At 34.7% G+C, this 21,759-nt stretch overlaps 1 protein-coding gene across 1 annotated transcript in view; it reads left to right on the top strand.

The window, feature by feature from the left end:
- Positions 1-21,759, top strand: part of USH2A (usherin) — an 800,507-nt gene that overhangs the window by 50,780 nt on the left and 727,968 nt on the right. The window contains exon 4 of the mRNA XM_005540847.5: positions 8,365-8,497. Within this exon, the coding sequence (XP_005540904.3) occupies positions 8,365-8,497 (133 nt within the window). The remainder of the gene's footprint in view (positions 1-8,364; positions 8,498-21,759) is intronic.

The following is a 21,759-nucleotide window of genomic DNA, read 5'->3' as shown; positions in this document are numbered from 1 at the left end:
AAGTAATAAAAAACAGAAACTACTGATTGAGCTGCATTACAGATGGAATGGGAAAAGAGAAAATGGACAGAGGAAGTACAAACAACTCATTTGAGGAAGACCTCAATAGAGAGAAGAAGAGTAACAGGGAGATATTTGGTGGAGGAGACTTCCAAGATATTTTCATATTCTCATCTTTGTTTGTAAACACTTTATTCATATTCATTTATTATATTGCCTCCTTTCATTGAAAGTATTTTATATGCCCATTTCTATTACAGATTGCAAGTTCCTTGAAGAAAAGGTCTGTGTTTTATATACCCCTTATGTGTACTAGCATCACACTTAGCATATCATAATGTGCCTGTCTGATACTCAAACAACAGGATCATTTTCAAACAAGTGATTGGATTTTAGTGAGAGTATGAAGAGCAGTTTTCTTTATAAACATGGGAGACAAAAGAGGTCGACTCACTTTTAAGGAGAGGACATTGTAGTTATAACAAATAACTTCTAGATCATTGGGATGTAACATACTGAAAAAGTTTTCTAAGGTATTCTACAGCTAACTTGATAATCTTTTGGAAATCATCTGTTCTCCATGGGTAAAATAGAAAAAGGCACAATGATATACTGAAATAGTTAAGGGTATCTAATATTGTGATCAAGTATGCACCAAAAGCTTTCTTAAATGTAGAATTGTGCATGACACATCTTTAAGCAGTATCTAGAAAAAACCGGCTGGAACTCTCCCTATTCCTTAGGAATTCAATAAATCAGACTGTTGGCAGATTTTCTATCATGTATATGTGTAAATTAATAGTTTTGTTTTGTTTTGTTTTGTTTTTTTTTTTTTGGCAGTAGAGAGAAGAGAGTAATTTAAATGTGTAGGAAGAAGAGGCCGTGAGAGTTTCACATCCAGTCAAGACAGGACAAAAAAAAAATCTACTTGTATTCCTATGTTAAATTTTTAGAGATCAATTAAATGGGGACTTGTTTGTTGGAGGTTGCAGTATATGAAGAGCTTTAATAGAGGTCAGGGGAGAACAGCAAATCTGGAGAATCACACGCAGGGTGCAAATGTAATACACTTAGGCTTTTCCTTTAGATCGCTTCAAGAGCCTGGCTTGTCTTGTCTGAGTTACTCAGAGAGGAAAAAAGGAAAGTGAGTGTATATGTTGGCTTGGGGTGTGTGAAGGTGTGGGAATGGAGAGAAGGGGACAGAGGAAAAAGTGTTGAAATAAAACACCAAGAGCTCATGGAAAACACAAAGCCGAAACAAAACCAAGAAAAAATCTTTGAGCGGTATATCAGCAGTTACTCAGTCAATCAAACTAGTAGCAGGAACACATACACATTCCAAACACTACAAATGTTTGTGGGCCACCCACCTGGTTAATTTCTGCCAAAGCAACTATCCCTGAATAATGTCCTCAAGTACTTATTCATATTGTTTGTATAAACATCACTCAATAGAGAATATTTAATAAACTGGAGCATTTATAATTATATAAAAATTCATGTCAGTAAACAAGGCCACTCTGAAAAGCATGTGAAGAATCACACTATGACACATTTTGTTAGAAAACGGTGCCTTTTCTTTATTGCTTAGAGTTGTAACATCACGTAGTTCGTGATGTTTTCAGAGTATCAATTAGCCAATCAATCAGTTAGTGTTTATTAAGCTCCTGTCCAGCATATAAAGCATGCTCATCAAATTTGCAAATGACATAAATCTTAGAGGGATAGTAAATGCACTGCATGACAGATATAGCATCCAAAAAGATTTTGACAGCTCAGAGCAATGGGCTGAATCTAATAAGATGAAATATAACATAGATAAACATAAATGCCAACCCTTGGGTCCACAAAGCCAACTGTATATGTATAGAATGGGGTAGATGTGAGTTAGCAGTTGATGTAAGTAAGAAAAAAAAAAAAAAGACAGTGTTTTAGTTAACAGTCAGCTCAACTTAATTTATCAGTTTTAGCTGCATGATGTCATTGCCAAAAATCTAACCTGCAATTTTGAATTGTATTAATGTGACAATCCTGTACCAGTTTGACAGGTCAGACCACATCTAGAGATTGTAGTATTTCTGGAGCCACGTTTTAAGAAGAGAGACACTAAAAACTATGTCATATTTAGAACATCACAGAAACTAAACACATTTATCTTGAAGAAGACTTAGGAGAGGAATGACAACCTTCTTTACGTTTATATAAGCTCTCACGTGGAAAAGTGATTAAATTTGTTTGGTGTAGTCTCAATAACTAGAACTGGAACTTATGAACTGAAGTTATAAGGAGATACCTTTGGGTTCAATCATTTTTAATAATTACATATAATAGTAAAAGCTGTTCAAAGAGAAAGGCATTCCCAAAACCTGCAGAGGCGGAATCCTAGAATAGTTTAGCCTGAGTGTCCTCCTTTGTAATGTGGGGACAACACCATTGTGAAGCAGCGATCTGGGAAGGCAGTGCCATGATACAGGGAAAATGTTCAGCACAATGAGGGGCACATGTTAAGTGATTATAGCACACAGGGGATGTCACCTTTCCTATTGTGGGAGGTGTTGACATCAATCCTGAATCATCACTGGGTAGAGGTATAGAAGAGATGCTAAATGGATGGATTTAACAAACTAAATGACTATTACTTCAAAACCCTAACTGGCTGTAACTTGATTATTAAATTAGCTGTTTAAAACTGTCTCTGAAACCACTAGTCACCCTTCTATAGCACCTTAAATTTTTTTTTTTTTTTTTTTTTTTTTTTTTTTTTTTTTTGAGACAGTCTTGCTCTGTCGTACAATCTGGAGTTCAATGGCTCCATTTCGGCTCACTACAACCTCAGCCTCCCGTGTTTAACCAATTCTCTGCTGCAGCCTCCCAAGTAGCTGGTATTACAAGCTCGCGCCACCACACCCAGCTAATTTTTGTATTTTTAGTAGAGACGGGGTTTCACCATCTTGGCCAGGCTGATTTTGGACTCTTTTACCTACCTCGTGATCCACCCACCTTGGCCTCCCAAACTACTGGGAATACAGGGGTGAATCACTGAGCTAAGCTTTTTTTTTTTTTTTGACAGTCTCACCCTGTGGCCCAGGCTGGAGTGCAGTGGCGCGATCTCGGCTCACTGCAAGCTCCACCTCCTTGGTTCAAGCAATTCTCCTGCCTCGGCCTCCCAAGTAGCTGTAATTACAGGAATGCGTCATCACACCTGGCTAATTTTTTTTGCATTTTTAGTAGAGATGGAGTTTCGCCATGTTGGCCAGGCTGGTCTAGAACGTTTCACCTCAAGTGATCCGCCCACCTCGGCTTCGCAGAGTGCTGGGATTACAGGCGCGTACCACTGTGCCAGGCCAAATGTTTGTTTTCAATTGTCTGTGCTTCTTTTTAATTATATTTAAAATGGAGAAAAAAAAAAAAAAACCACCTGTCTTAGGTAACTATAAAGTTAAAAAGAATGAATATGCATACATATTTTAGAACAATGGCTGACATAGTAGCTTTTTTTTCTTGTTTCTTCTTCTTTTTTTTTTTTTTTGGTGGAGTCTCACTCTGTCACCCTGTCACCCAGGCTGGAGTGCAATGGCGCCATCTTGGCTCACTGCAACCTCTGCCTCCCGGGTTCAAGAGACTCTCCTGCCTTAGCCTCCCGAGTACCTGGGACTACAGGCGTGTGCCGCCACACCGGGCTACTTTTTTTTTTTTTTTTTTTACTAGAGATGGTGTTTCACTATGTTGACGGTCTCAAACTCCTGACCTCATGATCTGCCTGCCTCGGCCTCCCAAAGTTCTCAGATTAGAGGTGTGAGCCACCGTGCCTGGCTCATACTAGCTTTTTAATATGTTAGCTACTTTTACAATGTCAAAGTAAGTGGCAAAGAATTATTGGAGAATAGAGGACTTGAGATGTGTGTTTTGAAAAATACTAAAAATTTAGTTAAGTGCCTATATGGAAATAGCTTGAACACATCATGAGATTAAATGATGTGTGATCATCAGACAGTGAGGAAACTTTACCAATTAGATTGGAGGTTGGCTGTTGGTGAAGGTTAGAAATAAATTGGGTGAGATGAGTGAGGAAAAACTCAGAAGGCCTTAGGTTTAGGATGGTAACCAATTGGATGGGACGTGTGGGGATTCCACGTGTTCTTAGGTAGGGGAATACAACATACATGTGATATTTTAAAATAAACTTATAGAGTTTTCAGGATACATTGCCTTACTTTAGCTTAAAAATTATGGATGGAATAGTGGAATCTTTTTATGCAAATCTTTCTTTCACTTAGAAATAGAAATTTCTATTTCAGGGCAATTTCTATTTCAGAAAGTCCAAGACTTTTCTCCTCCATAAAGTTTTCTCTTCTGATTCATATCACAGTGGTTTTTCTTTTTTGTTTGAATTTCTTAGCATTCAAAATCATGTTCCTTATATTCGTATCATCCATCATGATCTTTTGAGGGTAAATTTAAATTTAAGATATGTTGTCAAATCACTTCATGTTAATCTATTAGAAAGATGTTATTCTGAATGCACAAAATGGTTTTGCTTTAAATGAGGCCCTCCAAATTAATAAAACTGCTCTTCCTGGGAAGCTTCTAAGTTGGTTCTGGGAAAGCAAGTTACAGAGAGAAAGTCCAAAAATATGTTATATACCACACATATTAACAAATTAAGACATAATTTCTCAAAGCAACTCCTTGGAAAAGATAATCCTTCTTGACTGCATTAAGATTCAGTATTTAAGTTAGAAACAATCATCATCATTTATTGTGATGCAAACACTATCTAGTATATTAAAATGTATTCTGTTGTTATCATACATACAAGCTCCTTGAGAGAAAGGATGACAACTTAACTTTTGTTGGTGTAGGTCATAGGGCCACTGTGGGTACTGAGTTGATGCTTTATGAATTCAATTTAAATTAGAAGAATGTAGGCAATGGGAATACCATTTATCCGGTAAGATATTCAGCACAGGTACTCTGTCTCTCTATTTCTCAGCCCGAGTCAGCAGTTTCTTTCAGTTTTGATGGCCAGCAGGAGTAAAATGGCAGCAAAGATTTGGCATTTCAATGGAACATGTGATTGTGGAAAATTACTCTAGTCTAGGTGGACTTGATTCTATTTTCCCCTTGGTAGCTACTGAGTTATTATGTAACTTTCTGGACTTTTGAATTATATTTCTCACTAATCAAACATGCAAATGGGAGGATAGTGTCAAGAATTCTACTTAAAAAAAAAAAAATCTAGTGTACTCTTATACCCAAAGGGATGAGTATGATCTGTTACAGGGACACAAATGTGACCAAAAAAGTGGTTAAAATAAAATATGAAACTGAAGAGAATGAAGATTTGAGCATGACCTTCTCCGTATCTTCTTTCCAAAGTGTTTTTGGATCTCTTATGAAGGGGATTTAAAGACTTTTCTACAACTGCTACTGGTTTTGTCAATTCATTCATTCAAGACACATCAATAAACATGCACAAGCTCCTCTTATGCTCATAGGGCTAGAGAATGAGATAGGTGCGAAGTTTATTGTAGCAAAAGGCTTTCTTTTCACAAATCAGAAATTCCATTGTATGTATTCCCTTAAATAACTAGCAAGGGGACCATCAGGATGAGCTATTGCAAAAATCCACCTCAGTCTTTACAGCTTCAGGGTGATGGGGCCCCAGATCAGAATTGTAAAGTAGTTTAGAGAATCTTGGAACATAAAACATGGTGCAGAAAAACCAAAGAAGATTTAATCTTATGTATGGAAAGGTGGTTGGTAGGGGAGGGGGCAATGGAAGAGAGTGGCTTGGGATCATCATTAATCATTATTTAAGTACCTACAAAGTGAAAATATCCTTCTGGAATTCACTGCAAGTGACACTGATTCTTCTACTAAGCAAATATGTGATGAGTTGATAAAAAAGAAGGTCCTGAACTCTTGACAACAGATATAATACGGTGAATACAGAAAATCAAAAACATGCTTTCTATCTGACTCAAAATAAAGGTGCACTTAAACTTGTAAAAGACAACATTTTTATTTGAATGATATGACAGAACTGTCACAGGAGTGTTACCTGCTATAAAGAAAGCCTAAGAATTATTACCTTTATTAGACCAGTGACACTGAGCTTTAGCCATACATTTCTAACTTCTGTCCCTCTACAGAGACAATTTTCTTTTCTTAAATAAACTGTCATGCTAGTGTTAATATATTGTTGGCTCTCTCATGCTCTGAGAATACTGCTGATATAAAACATGTATATGTTAGATTGGTAATAGTATCTTTAGTGTAGCTGACTAGAACAAATGTGTTTCCCTCATGGCTGTGCTAATGTGATAAAGGAAAATTGGCTGTTCATCAGCTTTTGGCTGGGTAAAGACAGTAGAGATGGAACCACATTCTTTTTTATGCATTAATACCACCGAGAACTTTTCACTAGTTATATTTCATGTGCCTGCATGTTGTGCAAAGATGTTGTAAAACATGAGATAATGCTACAAATAACAAAGTAGAAAAGCCTGTATCTTTTATAATGATAACAGTCAAACACCAAATGACAGTAACAGGCTGTAAAAAATGGGATGCAAAAAAAAAAAAAAAAATGCAGCCCCACCACCCAACAAAGCGGAATATATCCAGGCCCTTGAGGACTTGGCATATGATTTGAGGTATATTAAAGCTTTGTTTTAAAATTAAATCAAATGCAACACTAGATCAATGGATTTAAGAAAGAACATGGTTTAAATGAAAGTAGGGTAGTTAGAATGGAGAAAAGCCATTTTGGGTAACTTTTTGAAAAAATCAATATTACCAAGTAATTATTGTATTAACTTCCTGGTTTTTTATTTTCTTTTGTTTTGTTTGTTCGGGGGCATGTTGAAAAAGATTTTTAAGGCAATAGTTCACATAATGATTTTAAGATGTTTGAGAATAAATGTTTATCTTCATTAATTATTGCAAGTCTTTTTAACATAAAAGCATTAAAAGTATAAGTAGTTTCAGGCTCACAGCAACATTGAGTGGGAAGTACAGAGATCTCCCAAACATGCTGTGCCCCCACGTACCCAGTCTCCCCCTCTATTAAAGCCCTGCACCAGAGTGGCGATATATTTGTTAAAATTGCTGGACCTACATTGATACATCATTATCACTCAAAGTCCATAGCAGAATAGCATGTTGAATGGTTTGCTATCATTTTAATTAAAATGTTAGCATCCAACCTTTCCATTGCATGACCTTAAATCTCATTCTCTCCTCCCCGTCTCAACCCCTCCCCTTTCCAAACCCTTTTAGTTGCCATTTCAGCTCCTTCACTAATTAGAGTACCAATTATTCCTTTTGCATTTAAGCCAAAAGCACTTGAACAAAAAGACTATTTGCAGAGGTAAAGTTGATGTCCAAACAGCGGATTAGTTTATTTAGAAGTGTATGCAATTAAAGATTTTGTGCAGGTATCTATGGGTGTTTTGCATAAAAGTTTGATAGAATTGGCTATTCCGGGCTCCTGTCATATAAACAAAAATCCCACAGTTTTTTAATCATGTAATACAAGAGTTACCAAACTACAACCTGTGGGTCAAATTGGCTGGCCACCTGTTTTTATAAATAAAGTTTTATTTAGACATAGCCATGCTCATTTGTTTATATATTGTCTGAGGATGTTTTTGCATTACAGCATTAGAGTTGGGCAGTTGTGACAGCAACCATTCGGCCCACAGAACCAAATCATTTGACTTGCAGAGAAAAAAACATTCTCTAGCTATTTACAGAAAAAAAAAATGCTAATCCCTAATATATGCAGTTATTAGGCTACTTGCTTGATTGATTAGTCTAGAATGTGACTGGCAAATTTTTGTTATCCTACATTGGGAAAGTAGACCTGAAAATCACCAACCGGATACCAATACCCAAGACAGTAAATTCAAGAAATATTTGATCCCAGTAGCTTGAATTATATCCACATATAATTCTTTGTTGTTATATGTGGTTTTAATTATTTCTCCCCCTTGTACTCATTTTGCTTTATTTCCAAATATAGCCATAACAAATTTAATTTGTGTATAAAGAAGTAACATATCCTCAAAAACCCTGTAAAAGCATGGCAATCAGAGCTGTTATATGTATTGGACAAACTATTATGTACACCTGTGAGCACCCTGGGCGATATCATCACAGCACGAAATGACACTATGTAGGTTTATATCTAGATAAACACATGGAGATATCATTGAGCTATTAAAATAGTGCTTTCAGTCTTCCCAACTGAACAAAGTAAAGAAGAAAGAAAGTTACTTAAGAAAAACTGCTGAAATGTGTTTATTGTAAAATAAAAGTTTATGCACTTAAAATAATAACGGTAGTAATTTCTTACAGGTGCATCAGACAAAAATCAGCTTCTTTATCAATGGCGTGGAGAAGGATCATACACCTTTCGATGCAAGAACTCTAAGTGGTTCAATTACAGATTTTGCATCTGGTACTGTGCAAATAGGACAGAGTTTAAATGGTAAGTTTCCGACTTCAGATTGTTATTTATTTCATCCAATTACATTGTTCTTAAAAATGCGTCAAACAAATAATATTTTAAAATATCTACATGTATTCATCTTCTAAGGCTACTGAACAAATTACCACCAACTGGGTGGCAGATTAATAAAATTAAAACTTATTTTTTCACAGTTCTGGAAGCTGAAAGTCAGAAATTAAGGGTTCAGTGGTGTTGGTTCCTTCTGGAGGCTGTGAGGGCAAATCCATTCCATGTCTCCCTCTTCGTGGTGGCTGCTGGCAATCCTTAGTGTTGCTTTACTTGCTGCTTCCCAACTGCAATCTTTGCCTCAGCCTTCATGTGGCCCTCTCCTCTGAATCTTCTCCCCTTTACCTCTGTTATAAGGACACTTGTCATTGGATTTAGGGCCCACTCACAGTCAGGAGGATCTCACCCTGAGTTCCTTAATTATACTTGCAAAGACTCTTTTTCCAAATTAAGGTCACAGTTACAGGTTCCAGGTGGATAATAGATCTTTTGGGTCTACTATTTAACTTTCTACATTTGGGAAGCTTTCAAATAGAAACTTCTTTATTCTGATTAGTTTTTAAGTAATTTCAACGTGTAATAAATTATATTTCCTCTCTGTCTCTCTTTTTTGATGGGTTTACATTTTAATGTACAGCATTGTTAAAGTAGGACTACAAAGTATTAGATGAAACCTGAGAAATAGTGTTAATATGTAATTAACTGGACTAATGTTTACATTTATTACATTAAAAATGAGCCATATAGTTTAAGAAGATATCATATACTATATATTGAATAAAACCAGAAGTTGAAATAAGAAATTATCTTGAAATACCTAGTACAATGGTCTTTAAAATGCCTACATATTAAAATAAAAATATTATTTTATATTATTATATAATATATGCTCATTATAAAAAAATCTAAACAATATGGAACTCTGTGAAATAAAAAGTATTTTTCATATTTCTATCTTCAGAGATAGATATAGTTGAACTTTTTTATACTCCTCCAGATTTTTAGTACATTTTTAGCTAGAGATATAGTTATAAATATATTTTTCCAAAAATAAAATTACAATACATATGCTTTCTCTGAGCCCTCTAAAAATAAATACTTCTCCTTCAAATGTTATAAACAACATTCCATGTCAATGTATCTTCTCATTTAGATATATGTTCTCATTTAAGATGGCTGCATTGTGTGCAATTGTATAGTTGCTATCCATATTTCTTCAGTTCCTATAGTGAACATTTAGGGTTTTTTTAATGTTTCAGTATAATTAGCAGTTATTTTATAGAAAATATTATATATATCTACATATGTGTATATATCTGTGTCTATATCTACGTTTCTATTTATATATATCAACTAACAACCTATCAATCATATACATAGACATATACATACATACATATGTATTTGAGCAGTTACCTGATTGCACAGTTCCTTAATACTCTATACATTGGTGCCAACCTGCGTGAGTTCATATCCCATTTCCTCACTTACTAGCTATATGGCTGGCAAGGTATTTTAATGTCTCTGAAGTGTAGTCACCCTGACTTTAAAATGATGGTGATGATAATATTGATACTCCATAGAGCCAATGTAAGGATCAAATGAAGCAATGTCATATAAAACATTACTGTGTTTCAAGCACCTGCCATGTAGTAGATACTCAATATTTATTTGTTAAATGAATGAATGAATGAAGTGCTAAGCACAATGCCTGTATATAAACTATATTTTCTCTCTCGGGCATAGGGCTGGATTTTAATGTACAGCATTGTTAAAGTAGGACTTGATACAGTATTAGGTGAAAACTGAGAAATAATATTAACATATAATTAACTGGACTATGTAGTTTATATTTTCTCACACTAAAAATTTGCCATGTAATTTAAGAAGATAACATATATTCTATATATTGAAAAAAACCAAGAATGTGTACTAAACTATATTAGTAAATAATAAGATTATTATTATTTTTATTATTATTATTATTTTGAGATGGAGTTTCGCTCGTCCCCCAGGCTGGAGTGCAGTGGTACAATCTTGGCTCACTGCAACCTCTGCCTCCCAGGTTCAAGCGATTCGCCTGCCTCAGCATCCTGAGTAGCTGGGATTACAAGTGTGTGCCACCACACCTAACTTTTGTATTTTTAGTAGAGATGGGGTTTCACCATGTTGGCCAGGCTGGTCTGGAACTCCTGGCCTCAGATGATCCACCCACCTTGGCTTCCCAAAATGCTGGGATTACAGGCGTAAGCCACCACACCTAGGCGTAAATAATACTATTATTATTATTAATGTTATTATAATTATTTCCCTAAAATAGAAATAATTACATAGAGATTGAATGGCTGGGTTGAAGTACATGGTCATTTTATATTTTAATACATATTACAGAGATTGCTCTAATGCATAACAACAGGCTACCTCCAGAAAGGCTGTGAAAATTTATAACCTCATTAAAATATATAGCCAAGTACTTGTTTCCTTAAACTCTAACCTTACAAATTATCCAAATTATCCACTTTTTTTTCACCCATGCCATTCCTCTAAGTGAAAAATATTGTTGAATATTGACTTAGAATTATTTGGCCATTAATGAGTTTGAGTAGCTTTTTACATATGTCTTGATCATTTGCATTTCATTTGTGAATTCCTTATTCATACAATGTGTCCATATTTATACTCTATAATTCCTTATTTATTTATAAAAACTAATTTATGTTAAGAATGTTATGCTGTATGTGTTTTCTTCAGTTTTTAGATGGCTTATGAACTTTGTGGTCTAGACATTTTAAAGTAATCTTTTCAGATTTAAGCAAAACAAAACATGTATGCAAGATAGTGCATAAATATTAAAGGTATAGCTTGATGAGTTTTTAATATTTATGTACACCTGTGTAATTCTAATTTGGAAAAAGTTGTAGAACATTTCCAGAATCTCAGAGTCCCCTAATGAACATCCACTATAAAGGTAAAAACAGAATAGCATCAATGTAGCCCTCTATAACTAGAGATTAATGTTGCCTATTCTTGAACTAACATACAAATAAAATCATGAAGTAGGTACTCTTTTGTGTTCTTTTTGCTTAACACTATGCCAATGAGATTTTTCCATAGTGTATGCAGTTATATTTTTAGCTTTAGGAAATACTTCTGAAAAGTTTTCCAAAGTGGGTGACCCAACAAGCAATATTTGAGGATTTCAGTTGTTCCACATCCTTACCAACTCTTAGTATTGCCAGATGTTATCATTCTTTGTCATTCTGGTAGCCAGGTAGTGCCTTTCCTGATCATTAGTGATACTCAGATCTTTTCATGGGCTTATTTGCCAAGTGAATATGCTTTTTTGTGAAGCCTTCTGCCAATATTTAATTGGACAATTTGTGTTTTTCTTAATAATTTATTGGAGGTTTTCAATATTTTGAATATGAGTTCTTTGACAAATACATGATAGCAAATACGTTCTTCTGGGATAAGGCTTATAGTCTCATTCTCTTGATAGTATTTGTTGATAAGCAGGGCTTCTTAATTTTAATGAGTCTAATTTAGTCATTGTTCTATACTTAATACTTCTTGTGTTCTGTTTAGACTATTTTTGCAAACTCTGATATCTTGAAGATATTCTCCTACAGTTTATTCAGGAAGCTTTATTTTTTTACTTTTCAAATTTTGGTTTATGTTCTATCTGGAATAGATTTTTTGAGATTATATAAAGTAGGGATCAAATTTTTTTCCCACCTGTATGCATAATTAACCTAGAAAACCTTATTTCTTGAAACAAATCATTGTTTCTACCATTCTGCAGTGGTAACATCATGAATCAGGTATCTGTACATGAGAAGATGGATTTGTTTCTGAACTTTCTTTTCTGCCCCAATGATCTGTCTGTCTGGCTATACTTGGATCAAAATATTTAGTTTTAATTACTGTAGCTTCACACATGTCTTCATATCTAGTAGTTCTCCACCTTTTTTTCTTTTTTAAGATTGCCTTGGCTATTATATATGAATTTTAGAAACAGTTTTTCAATTTTCATTTAAAAATTCTGTTAGATTTAAATTACTAAGTTGCATTTGGGAGAATGGACATCTAGACAATATCAAGTATCCAGCCCATAAATGTAATATATTCCTTGATTTCTCCCAGCAATGTTTTAAGTTTTCTGTATAGAGGTCTCACTCTTATTTGTTAAACTTGTTCAAACACATTCATTGGTTTTACTTTTTAATAGACTGTATTTTTTAGAGCAATTTTAGAGTCACAGAAAAATTGAGTAGAAAGTGTAGAGAGTTCCAGTATTCTCTCTGCTCCTACACATGCACAGCCTTCCCGGTTGTCAGTATCCCTCACCAGAGCAGTTTATGGTATATTTGTTACAATTGATGAACCTACATTGACACATCATTATCACTCACAGTCCATAGTTTACATTAGAGTTCACTCTTGGTGTTGTACAATGACAAGTATTCACTACTCCAGTATCCTCCAGAGTAGTTTCACTCCCTAAAAATCACTGATCTTTTCACTGTCTCTGTATTTTCACCTTTTCCAGAATATCATATAGTTGGAATAAAAAATAATGTAAATAATATAGCCTCAGATTGGTTTGTTTCACTGAGTATTATGCATGTAAGATTTCTCCATGTCTTTTCATGGCTTGGTGGTTCATTTCTTCTTAGTACTAAATAATATTCAATGGTTAGATATAGCATAGTTGATTTATTCATTCACCTACTGAAGGACATCTTGGTTGCTTCCAAGTTTTGGCAATTATGAGTAAAGTTGCTATAAACATCAGTGTGTAGGTTTTTGTGTGAACATAAGTTTTCAACTTATAAATACCAAAGAGCGCAATTACTGGATCGTATGGTAAGATATGTTTAGTTTTGTAAGAAACTGTAAAATTGTCTTCCAAAATGACTATATCATTTTACATTCCCATCAGCAGTGAAAGAGAGTTCCTGTTGCCCCACATCCTCACCAGCATCTGGTATTGTCAGTGTTGTGGCTTTTTGGCCTGTTGGTTTTCATGCAGTTATACTTAGTATTGTTTTTGAACTTCATTTTCTAATTTTGTTACTATTACCTTAAAATATAATCAGTTTTTATATTTACCTATGTTCAGTGACCTTCTCAAACTCATTATTAATTCTAATAGGTACACAGTCCTATCATTTGAACATATCCGGAACTCAATTCTTTTTGAATGTTTGTAATACATGTATGTATTGGACATGCCATAAATACCTCCTATAGATATTTTTATCTGATGCACTTATTAATTCCAAAATAATATAAAATGTTAGTTTTGTTTTTCCCTATGGCCTGAGTTATTAGACCAATGTCTAGTTTTAAAAAAGAAGGTATATATTTTTGATATTCAAAACACTGTGGTTAAATTGCCAAGCTCTGGTTTAAATATAACCCAGGTGTGATTCTTTGATCAAAATATTTACTCTTTTTAAGTCTGGTTTCTAATCTATTAAATGATGTTTTAATATGTAATTCATAGGAATCTTATAAGAATTATGTGAGATGTTGTATGTTTAGAACATATTGCTTGTTGTATAGTAAATGTGCATTAAGTGGTAACTATTTTTAAACTCTTTGAACATCTATTTTCTTATTGTGAAACAATAAGATAAGGATAACACTATCTTTCCATATGATTGTTGTACCAATCAAAAGAGAAAATATGAAGACTCTATTACTTTAGTTTGTGTATGCTCTTAGATCAAGCTAAACGTATGTGAAGAAGCAATATTTTAAGGAACTTATATATTTAGGAACTTGGTTTGAGTAATTAGTATATTGTATAATTTTATGAAATAGTCTGTGTGCAGAATTTTTAAATAACACATTAAATCTTGTGAGCCTTATTTCAATATTTAATCCCCATTAGTACTTCTAAAAGTGTTTTATTGCACCAAATGTTGCTCAAAGTATTTGATAGTGCCATAAATTAGTCCACTATGCACTGTAGGGTTAAAATGGCTTGCTTCTATTCTACTTCAGTATACTAAATGTTGGATTAATGCTTCAAAACGACAGTGTGAACTGAAGATGTTATTTTTAAACTGTATAGAAATAAATTTCACTTCTGATTAGAAAACATGTAACAGGAAACCGGTTTATTTCAAATATTATTTAGTTTTTATTACAATTTTCTCCTTTACGTTCTGGGCATTTAAGGGCTACAGAAGGAAAAAGATATTTTAAATAATTTTTATCTTTATTCTATCAATTTATATGTACAGTCGTACCTACTGTATCTTTTCTCTAATTAGAGATGGCATATAGACTGGCTCATTACTTCTGCCTAATGAGCCAGGCTCCATGCCACCTCTCTAATCAGAAAAGAGATAGGTACAGAATGTTCCTATGGACTTAGTATAAATCATTTTCTTTCTCTTGCTTGCTCCTTTTTTAAATCAAAAAATTAAGTCACTGTCCTCCATACTTTTGTCCATATCCAAGATGGTTTCATTCAAAAGAGGTAATTGTGCAAGCAGTTACAGAGCTGAGTTAAAGGAGCTCTCATGCAGTGCCAGGCCGGCTGTCTCTGCTTTGGAACAGACACTGCCTCAAACACAAGCACATCAAATGAAGGCCTACAGCAGTTCAAGATGGATCTTTTCTGCCTTTCTCTGATTAGGTTTGACTTGGTTTTGTGTTTCTGCACCCAGAAAGTAACAACCTTCCACATGAGTGTTGGCTACTACAGAGCTTTTTCTTTGGGTCTTATCTCCAGCATAACTGCGTAGAAAAATGTGTTGCCAGTGACACTTTCTGTTACTGCAGGACTTGTCGTTGCTTTCCCTGGAAAATTAATCAATGGACCAAATGCATGCTTTTTAATGAACCCTCATCTATCCTTATTAGTGGTATAATCTGATTTGATCATGCTGATTTTTATCATACAAATAGAAACACCTTAGACCATCTATATCAACCAAAGTGTGACGACTCCTTTTTAGAACATTTTCTTTTCATTGTAGATTTATTTTAGTGCTTCCAGTTGGATATATAACCTAGAGCACTTGTGTTAGCAGATACGTAGTTATGAGGAGTCACCAATGTCATCGTGGTAATAGACCATACTAACTCTCCAAATTTTGGATATAAAATTACAGAACGATGTGAATCAAAACTTTTCCGAGTTATTTCTGAACTCATTTATCAGCAGAGTTCTAGTTGTCAATTAAAGGTGAGAATTTCTACATTATACATTCAAATGTGCATAGCACTTTCTTAAAAAGATCTTTGGTCATTAAGGAATCAATAAATATTTGTTGAGTGTCTGTTAAAGTGAATATGCAGGGAAGAAAAGGATCATAGTCTAAAGCTAACTCCTACTTGTCTTCCTTTCTGTGTTTTCAGTGTTGTGTGTCTTAGCCCCTATGCTTGTACTTGATTCTAAAATTGGAATGCTACTTCTAATTTCTACCAGTTTCCCATGGGTTCACGTTTCCAACCTCTGCTAGATATACAAACTCCATTTTAGTTCAGCTGAAATCATGCTAATTTTTTTTTTTTTCAGAGAGAATTGTTTTGGGAATTAGATAAAAAGTAAAGAAATTTAAAAATTACTGAAATGACTAAGAGAATGGAATGGAAGAAGAGTACAGGAATACAGTATATAGATAGAGAGGAGTTTACTTAAAGTTAGTTTCAGAACATTGCAGACAAGATATCTAGCAATATTATCAGACAAGTTATGTTGTATATTTAAAAAGAGGCTAATGTAGCTTTCACAACCATACTAAGTAAAAACTGCTGATTAATTAAAATTTGAATGCAATATATGCAATCATAAGGTAGTAGAGGAAAATGGAGGCAAATGTTTCTATAATTCTAGCATATTAAGGACCCTTATTAGCACGATACCATGTCCAGAAATGCTAAAGGAAAATATTGAATCATCTGACTAACAAACTGGAATTTTAAAATTCAAACAATGGGCCGGGCGCGGTGGCTCAAGCCTGTAATCCCAGCACTTTGGGAGGCCGAGACGGGCGGATCACGAGGTCAGGAGATCGAGACCATCCTGGCTAACACAGTGAAACCCTGTCTCTACTAAAAATACAAAAACTTAGCTGGCCGAGGTGGCAGGCGCCTGTAGTCCCAGCTACTCGGGAGGCTGAGGCAGGAGAATGGCGTAAACCCGGGAGGCGGAGCTTGCAGTGAGCTGAGATCCGGCCACCGCACTCCAGCCTGGGCGGCAGAGCAAGACTCCGTCTCAAAAAAAAAAAAATTAAATAAAATAAAATTCAAACAATGATTATCATTTTGTACTTGATAGTTTGGAAAGAACTAAAAAAGAGATTAGACGCGTGTTGGAAAGAGTTTGGGGTAACCTGGAAAACTATCAAAAGTAAAAATGTGAAAGCTACTTAATCCAAGATTTCTACTTCCAGGACATTATCTCTAGAATATTATTAGACGAAGTCTTAAATACATACTCAAAATGTTCATTGTAGAATTATTTAAAGTAACAACTGGAATCAGTTAAAACTTCAAAAAGGAATTGATTTAATAAATTATAATTTATGCCTACTATGGAATAGTATACACTATCAAGAGGAATGAAATATGTCTCTACGTAGATGGCAATGGGTTCATGATGTGTTATTACATGAAACAAACAAGATTGTATAGTACAAAATTCTATAAATTTAATGTATGTGTTATTATAAACATATATATATATACGTATTATTTAAAGGTCTGGAAGGAAATATGCCAAAATGTTGTTCAGAATGTTAGTAATGTTAATCTCTATGAGTGGGATTGCAAATAATTGCCTTTTAAATTTCTTTTTGTGCAATTTTTTTCAGTAGACTATAATTTTATAATAAGAATTAAAAATATTTTCCAATTTTGGAGAAATAATAAATGGAAGCATTTTCAGAATGGATTTATTCTATGAATGTAACAAGTTCAACCAGAGACGTCTAATATGTATAGTATAGAGGGCAATCTTGAAAATGTTAGTCATTTAAATTCTGTACTTGTCACATGGATTCAGGAAACACAAGCATTCCTTGGACATTTAACTCATTGTACATACAAATTATTATTACTATAATAATTAGTGCCTGATAAGCAAAGCATGAGATTTAGAATCAGACAGATTTGAGTTTGAATTCTAGTTCTGCTTCTTTTTTTTTTTCTTTTTTTTTTTTTTTTTGAGACGGAGTCATGCTCTGTCGCCCAGGCTGGAGTGCAGTGGCCGGATCTCAGCTCACTGCAAGCTCCGCCTCCCGGGTACACGCCATTCTCCTGCCTCAGCCTCCCAAGTAGCTGGGACTACAGGCGCCCGCCACTTTGCCCGGCTAGTTTTTTGTATTTTTTAGTAGAGACGGGGTTTCACCGTGTTAGCCAGGATGGTCTCGATCTCCTGACCTCGTGATCCGCCCGTCTCGGCCTCCCAAAGTGCTGGGATTACAGGCTTGAGCCACCGCGCCCGGCCTAGTTCTGCTTCTTAACAGCCAAGTGAATTTGGCAAATAATTTAACTTCTCAATCCAATTTCCTAATATGTTTTCTCATTTATAAAATGTGTTTTATTATTACATACTTTTCAGGGTGATCAGAGAGCTTATAAATAATACATGTTTGATTCATGTTAGGTATTCAATAAAATTTTGCTATCATAAATATTATTGTTAATTTAGTTATTGTTTAAGTTTATTGACTGTGATACTTACGTATTTTAAAATAATGGCCATGACCATATTTAATTTTTTTTTTTTTTTTTTTTGGCTGAAATTCAAAATTCACTTAGGGTGAGGGAGAAAAAACGTCCAGTTTAGATTCGTTACATAGCAGATATTTTAAAATTCTGTGTTTTGTCTATGTAAACCCCACAAAATAATTTCTCTGTCTTTTTAAAGATCTGCCCTTTCTAGTGTTCTTCATTGTTTCCTGTTTATCCTCACTTCCACCTGATGTTATTTCTTCTTAACCTGAAGAAACTCCCTCCCTTTTCATTGCTTGTAGCTCAGGCTGCTGAAGCAAATTCTCTCAGCTTTTGTAACAATGTCTTTACTTTTGCAGGATATTTTCATTTGATATAGAATTCTATATTGATTACTGTTATTTCTTTTAGAACTTCAAAGATGTTTCATTGTCTTCTTGCCTTCATTATTTCTGGTGAGATATCAGCCACTATTTATATAAATGTTTTCTTGTATACTATATGTTTGTTTGTTTGTTTGCTTATTTTCTTGTTTGTTTTTGAGGCAGTCTTTCATTCTGTCAACCCAGGCTGGACGGCAGTGGTATGATCTTGGCTCACTGCAACCTCTGCCTCCTGGGTCCAAGTGATTCTCATGCCTCTGTCTCCCGAGTAGCGGAGATTACAGGTGTACACCACCATGCTCAGATAATTTTTGTATTTTTAGTAGAGACCGTGTTTCACCATGTTGGCCAGGCTGGTCTCGAACTCCTGACCTCAGATGATCCACCCTCCTCAGCCTCCCAAGGTGCTGGGATTACAAGTGTGAGCCACCACGCCTGGCCTATATATTGTTTTCCACTTGATGCTATTAAGATTTTCTTTCTATCTTTCATGTTATCAGTTTCACTATGATATGCCTAGGCATGGTTTTCATATACTGTCCTGCTTGAGGTTTGCTTGAATTCTTGGATCTGTAAGTTGGTGTTTTCATTACATTTGGAAGTTCTGATAGTTGTATCTTCAAACTTTTCTTTCTTTTTTTCCTTTTTTTGCTTCATTTTCTTTCTTCGTTCTTCGATAATAAGACTCCAGTTAGATTTATGTTAGAGCACTAGAAAGTGTCCCATAGGTATTGGATACACTTGTGTTTGCTCCTTTGTTTTCATTTTCCCCACTCTTTTTTGTGTTTCAGTTTGGATATTTTCTATTTGACTTGTCTTGATTTCACTGATCATTTTCTGTTTTGTGTCTAGGCTGCTGCTAAGCCCATCTAGAAAATTGTTGATTTCTAAATTATGCTTTTCATTTCAAGTATTTTCATTTGACTGTGTTTTGTAGACTTCATCTATTGGCTCAAATTCACCCATCTATTCACGTATATTATTCGCTATCACCCCTAGATCTTTTAGCTTTTATATTATGTGTATTTCCAAATCCCTATTTGATGATTCCAAAATGTGGGCCATGTCTGTATCTCCTTCTATTGACTCTTTCCTCTCTTTACAAAGGGCCACATTGTATTGATTTCTGATGTGTCTTAAATGTTTTTATTGTATGATAAATACTTTGCGTAAAAGAATGAAAGAGGTGGAAGTAAATAATGTTTTTGCATTTTTCCCTTTACTAAGAAGAGCACTGCTGGTTCTATGAGACCTCTTGAATGGGATGGGCAGTAGAAAAGAAAAAAATATCAAACTGATTTGAAGTTGATCTGTATGTGGGCTTTACTACAGTTTTAATATTATTTAGCTCACTATTGGTTTCAGATATCTGTGGATAGAATTGAAAATAGTTAGACACATGTGTGGTGGGGCCTCCTTAGAATTCTAGTCTGTCATTCTGGCCTCTATATGGCTGCTTCCTTCTTACTCCTTCTATGCCTGAATCTTCTGTATCTCACCTCTCAGCTAAGTATGGGAGCAATCCTGGGTCTTATCCAGTGAGTTATATATCCAATAAACGCTTGTGTTTCCTGTGAAAGGCTTATTACTTTCTAGAATTTAATTCATTTAGTTTTTTGTGTGCACTCTACATTTTGATGGGTTAAAAAATGATGACTTTAGGGCTTATCTGGCTTGTTTTGGTTGTTAGATTGACAGCAAAGTGATGGTCCCTTACAACATTTTACATTTAAAGCAGATGTTGAACTATTATAACAACATCTAATTTATACCCCCCCCCCTTTTTTTATTTTTTTGGCACAACTCTGTCTGTACTTAACTCTCCAACCCTCTAGATTGTTTCAGCTATGGCTGGTCACTGACTCTGAACAAAAAAGGTGCATATTACTTGGCCCCAAGATTATTTTGGTAGAATTCAGGCACTGAAGTTTTAATTACTTCCTCTAATTTTTCATGGGGATTGTCAGCTTTTGTGGGCCCTAATTTTATCTCTGACTTTTAACTTTTATATCTGTTTATTTGGTTTGCCTGAAATCTGTGTACTGCTAATATTTAAAACTGAAACATGTTTTTTTAATAAATCTAGCAATTGGATCTTGTTTCACTAATGATCATGTGGCATCATTGAATCTCAGTGCCCCAGCAGCTCTGTTTGTTCAGTTTGTATAGCACATGCATTTCTTGTGTTTCTTTTTCTGTCAGATACATAATCATATTGATCAGTGTATACCCCTTATACCCTGAGTCCAAAAATTCCTCAACCCTCCTGGGATCTTCAAATGATTTAACAACTTTCCACTATCTCTCACTTTTTGATGTGGTCTCTTCCCTCCTTGCTTAGCTTAAGCTTCATGGTCGGTTATTATAACCACTTCTTTTCATGGAACTGGACTTCCCTGCCATTTTTTCTTCACTTCTCCTATGATCTTGGCACTACCACAGCACAGGTTAAATATACCCAAACAGGATGACTCTCCCCACCTTAAACTCATGACCATGAACTTCCTATGTTTCTTGAGGCTGCCCTGTAATCATTCCGTATTTCCCTCATTCATTCACTTTCTCCTGTCTTATGCCAACTATTTATACATTTTCCTTTCTCCTTATCCTGATCGTCAGTGATTATACGACCTCCAACTTCACTACAAAAATTAATAAAAAGAATAAAAGAGCTTCGATAGATTTCTACTGCTATATTTATCCACCACTGGCAAACAATCTATTAATAGATCTGACCAAGAATATTCTTGCCTCATTTTCTCCAATTTACTCCTGTGTTGTAAAATTTTCTTGTATTAATGGAACATTTTCAAGGGAATAAAGGCACATTGTTATTTTTCCATTAAAAATTATTATTGACCCTCCCCCATTTCTTCCACTAGCCATTTTTTATTTATTTGCTCCCCTTTTAGCAAAACTTCACCAAAGTATATTCAACCATAGGAGCCTTTAATTCCTATTTTCAAATTCCAACGTCTATAGTCAGCCTTTAGCTCACCACTGCACTTAAGCTACACTTATCAAATCTCTACTCACCTTCACATTATAAATCTAATAGTTAATTTCAAGCTCTTATCTTTTTGACCTATTAACATCATTTAATGGAGGTGATCACTCCTTCCTCCTTGGTGTACGTTCTTCACTTGGCATCTAACA

Source organism: Macaca fascicularis, chromosome 1 (genome assembly GCF_037993035.2).
Source record: "Macaca fascicularis isolate 582-1 chromosome 1, T2T-MFA8v1.1".
Taxonomy (NCBI): domain Eukaryota; kingdom Metazoa; phylum Chordata; class Mammalia; order Primates; family Cercopithecidae; genus Macaca; species Macaca fascicularis.
Note: the sequence above shows the minus strand (reverse complement) of the source record. Positions and strands in the feature narration are given on the sequence as shown.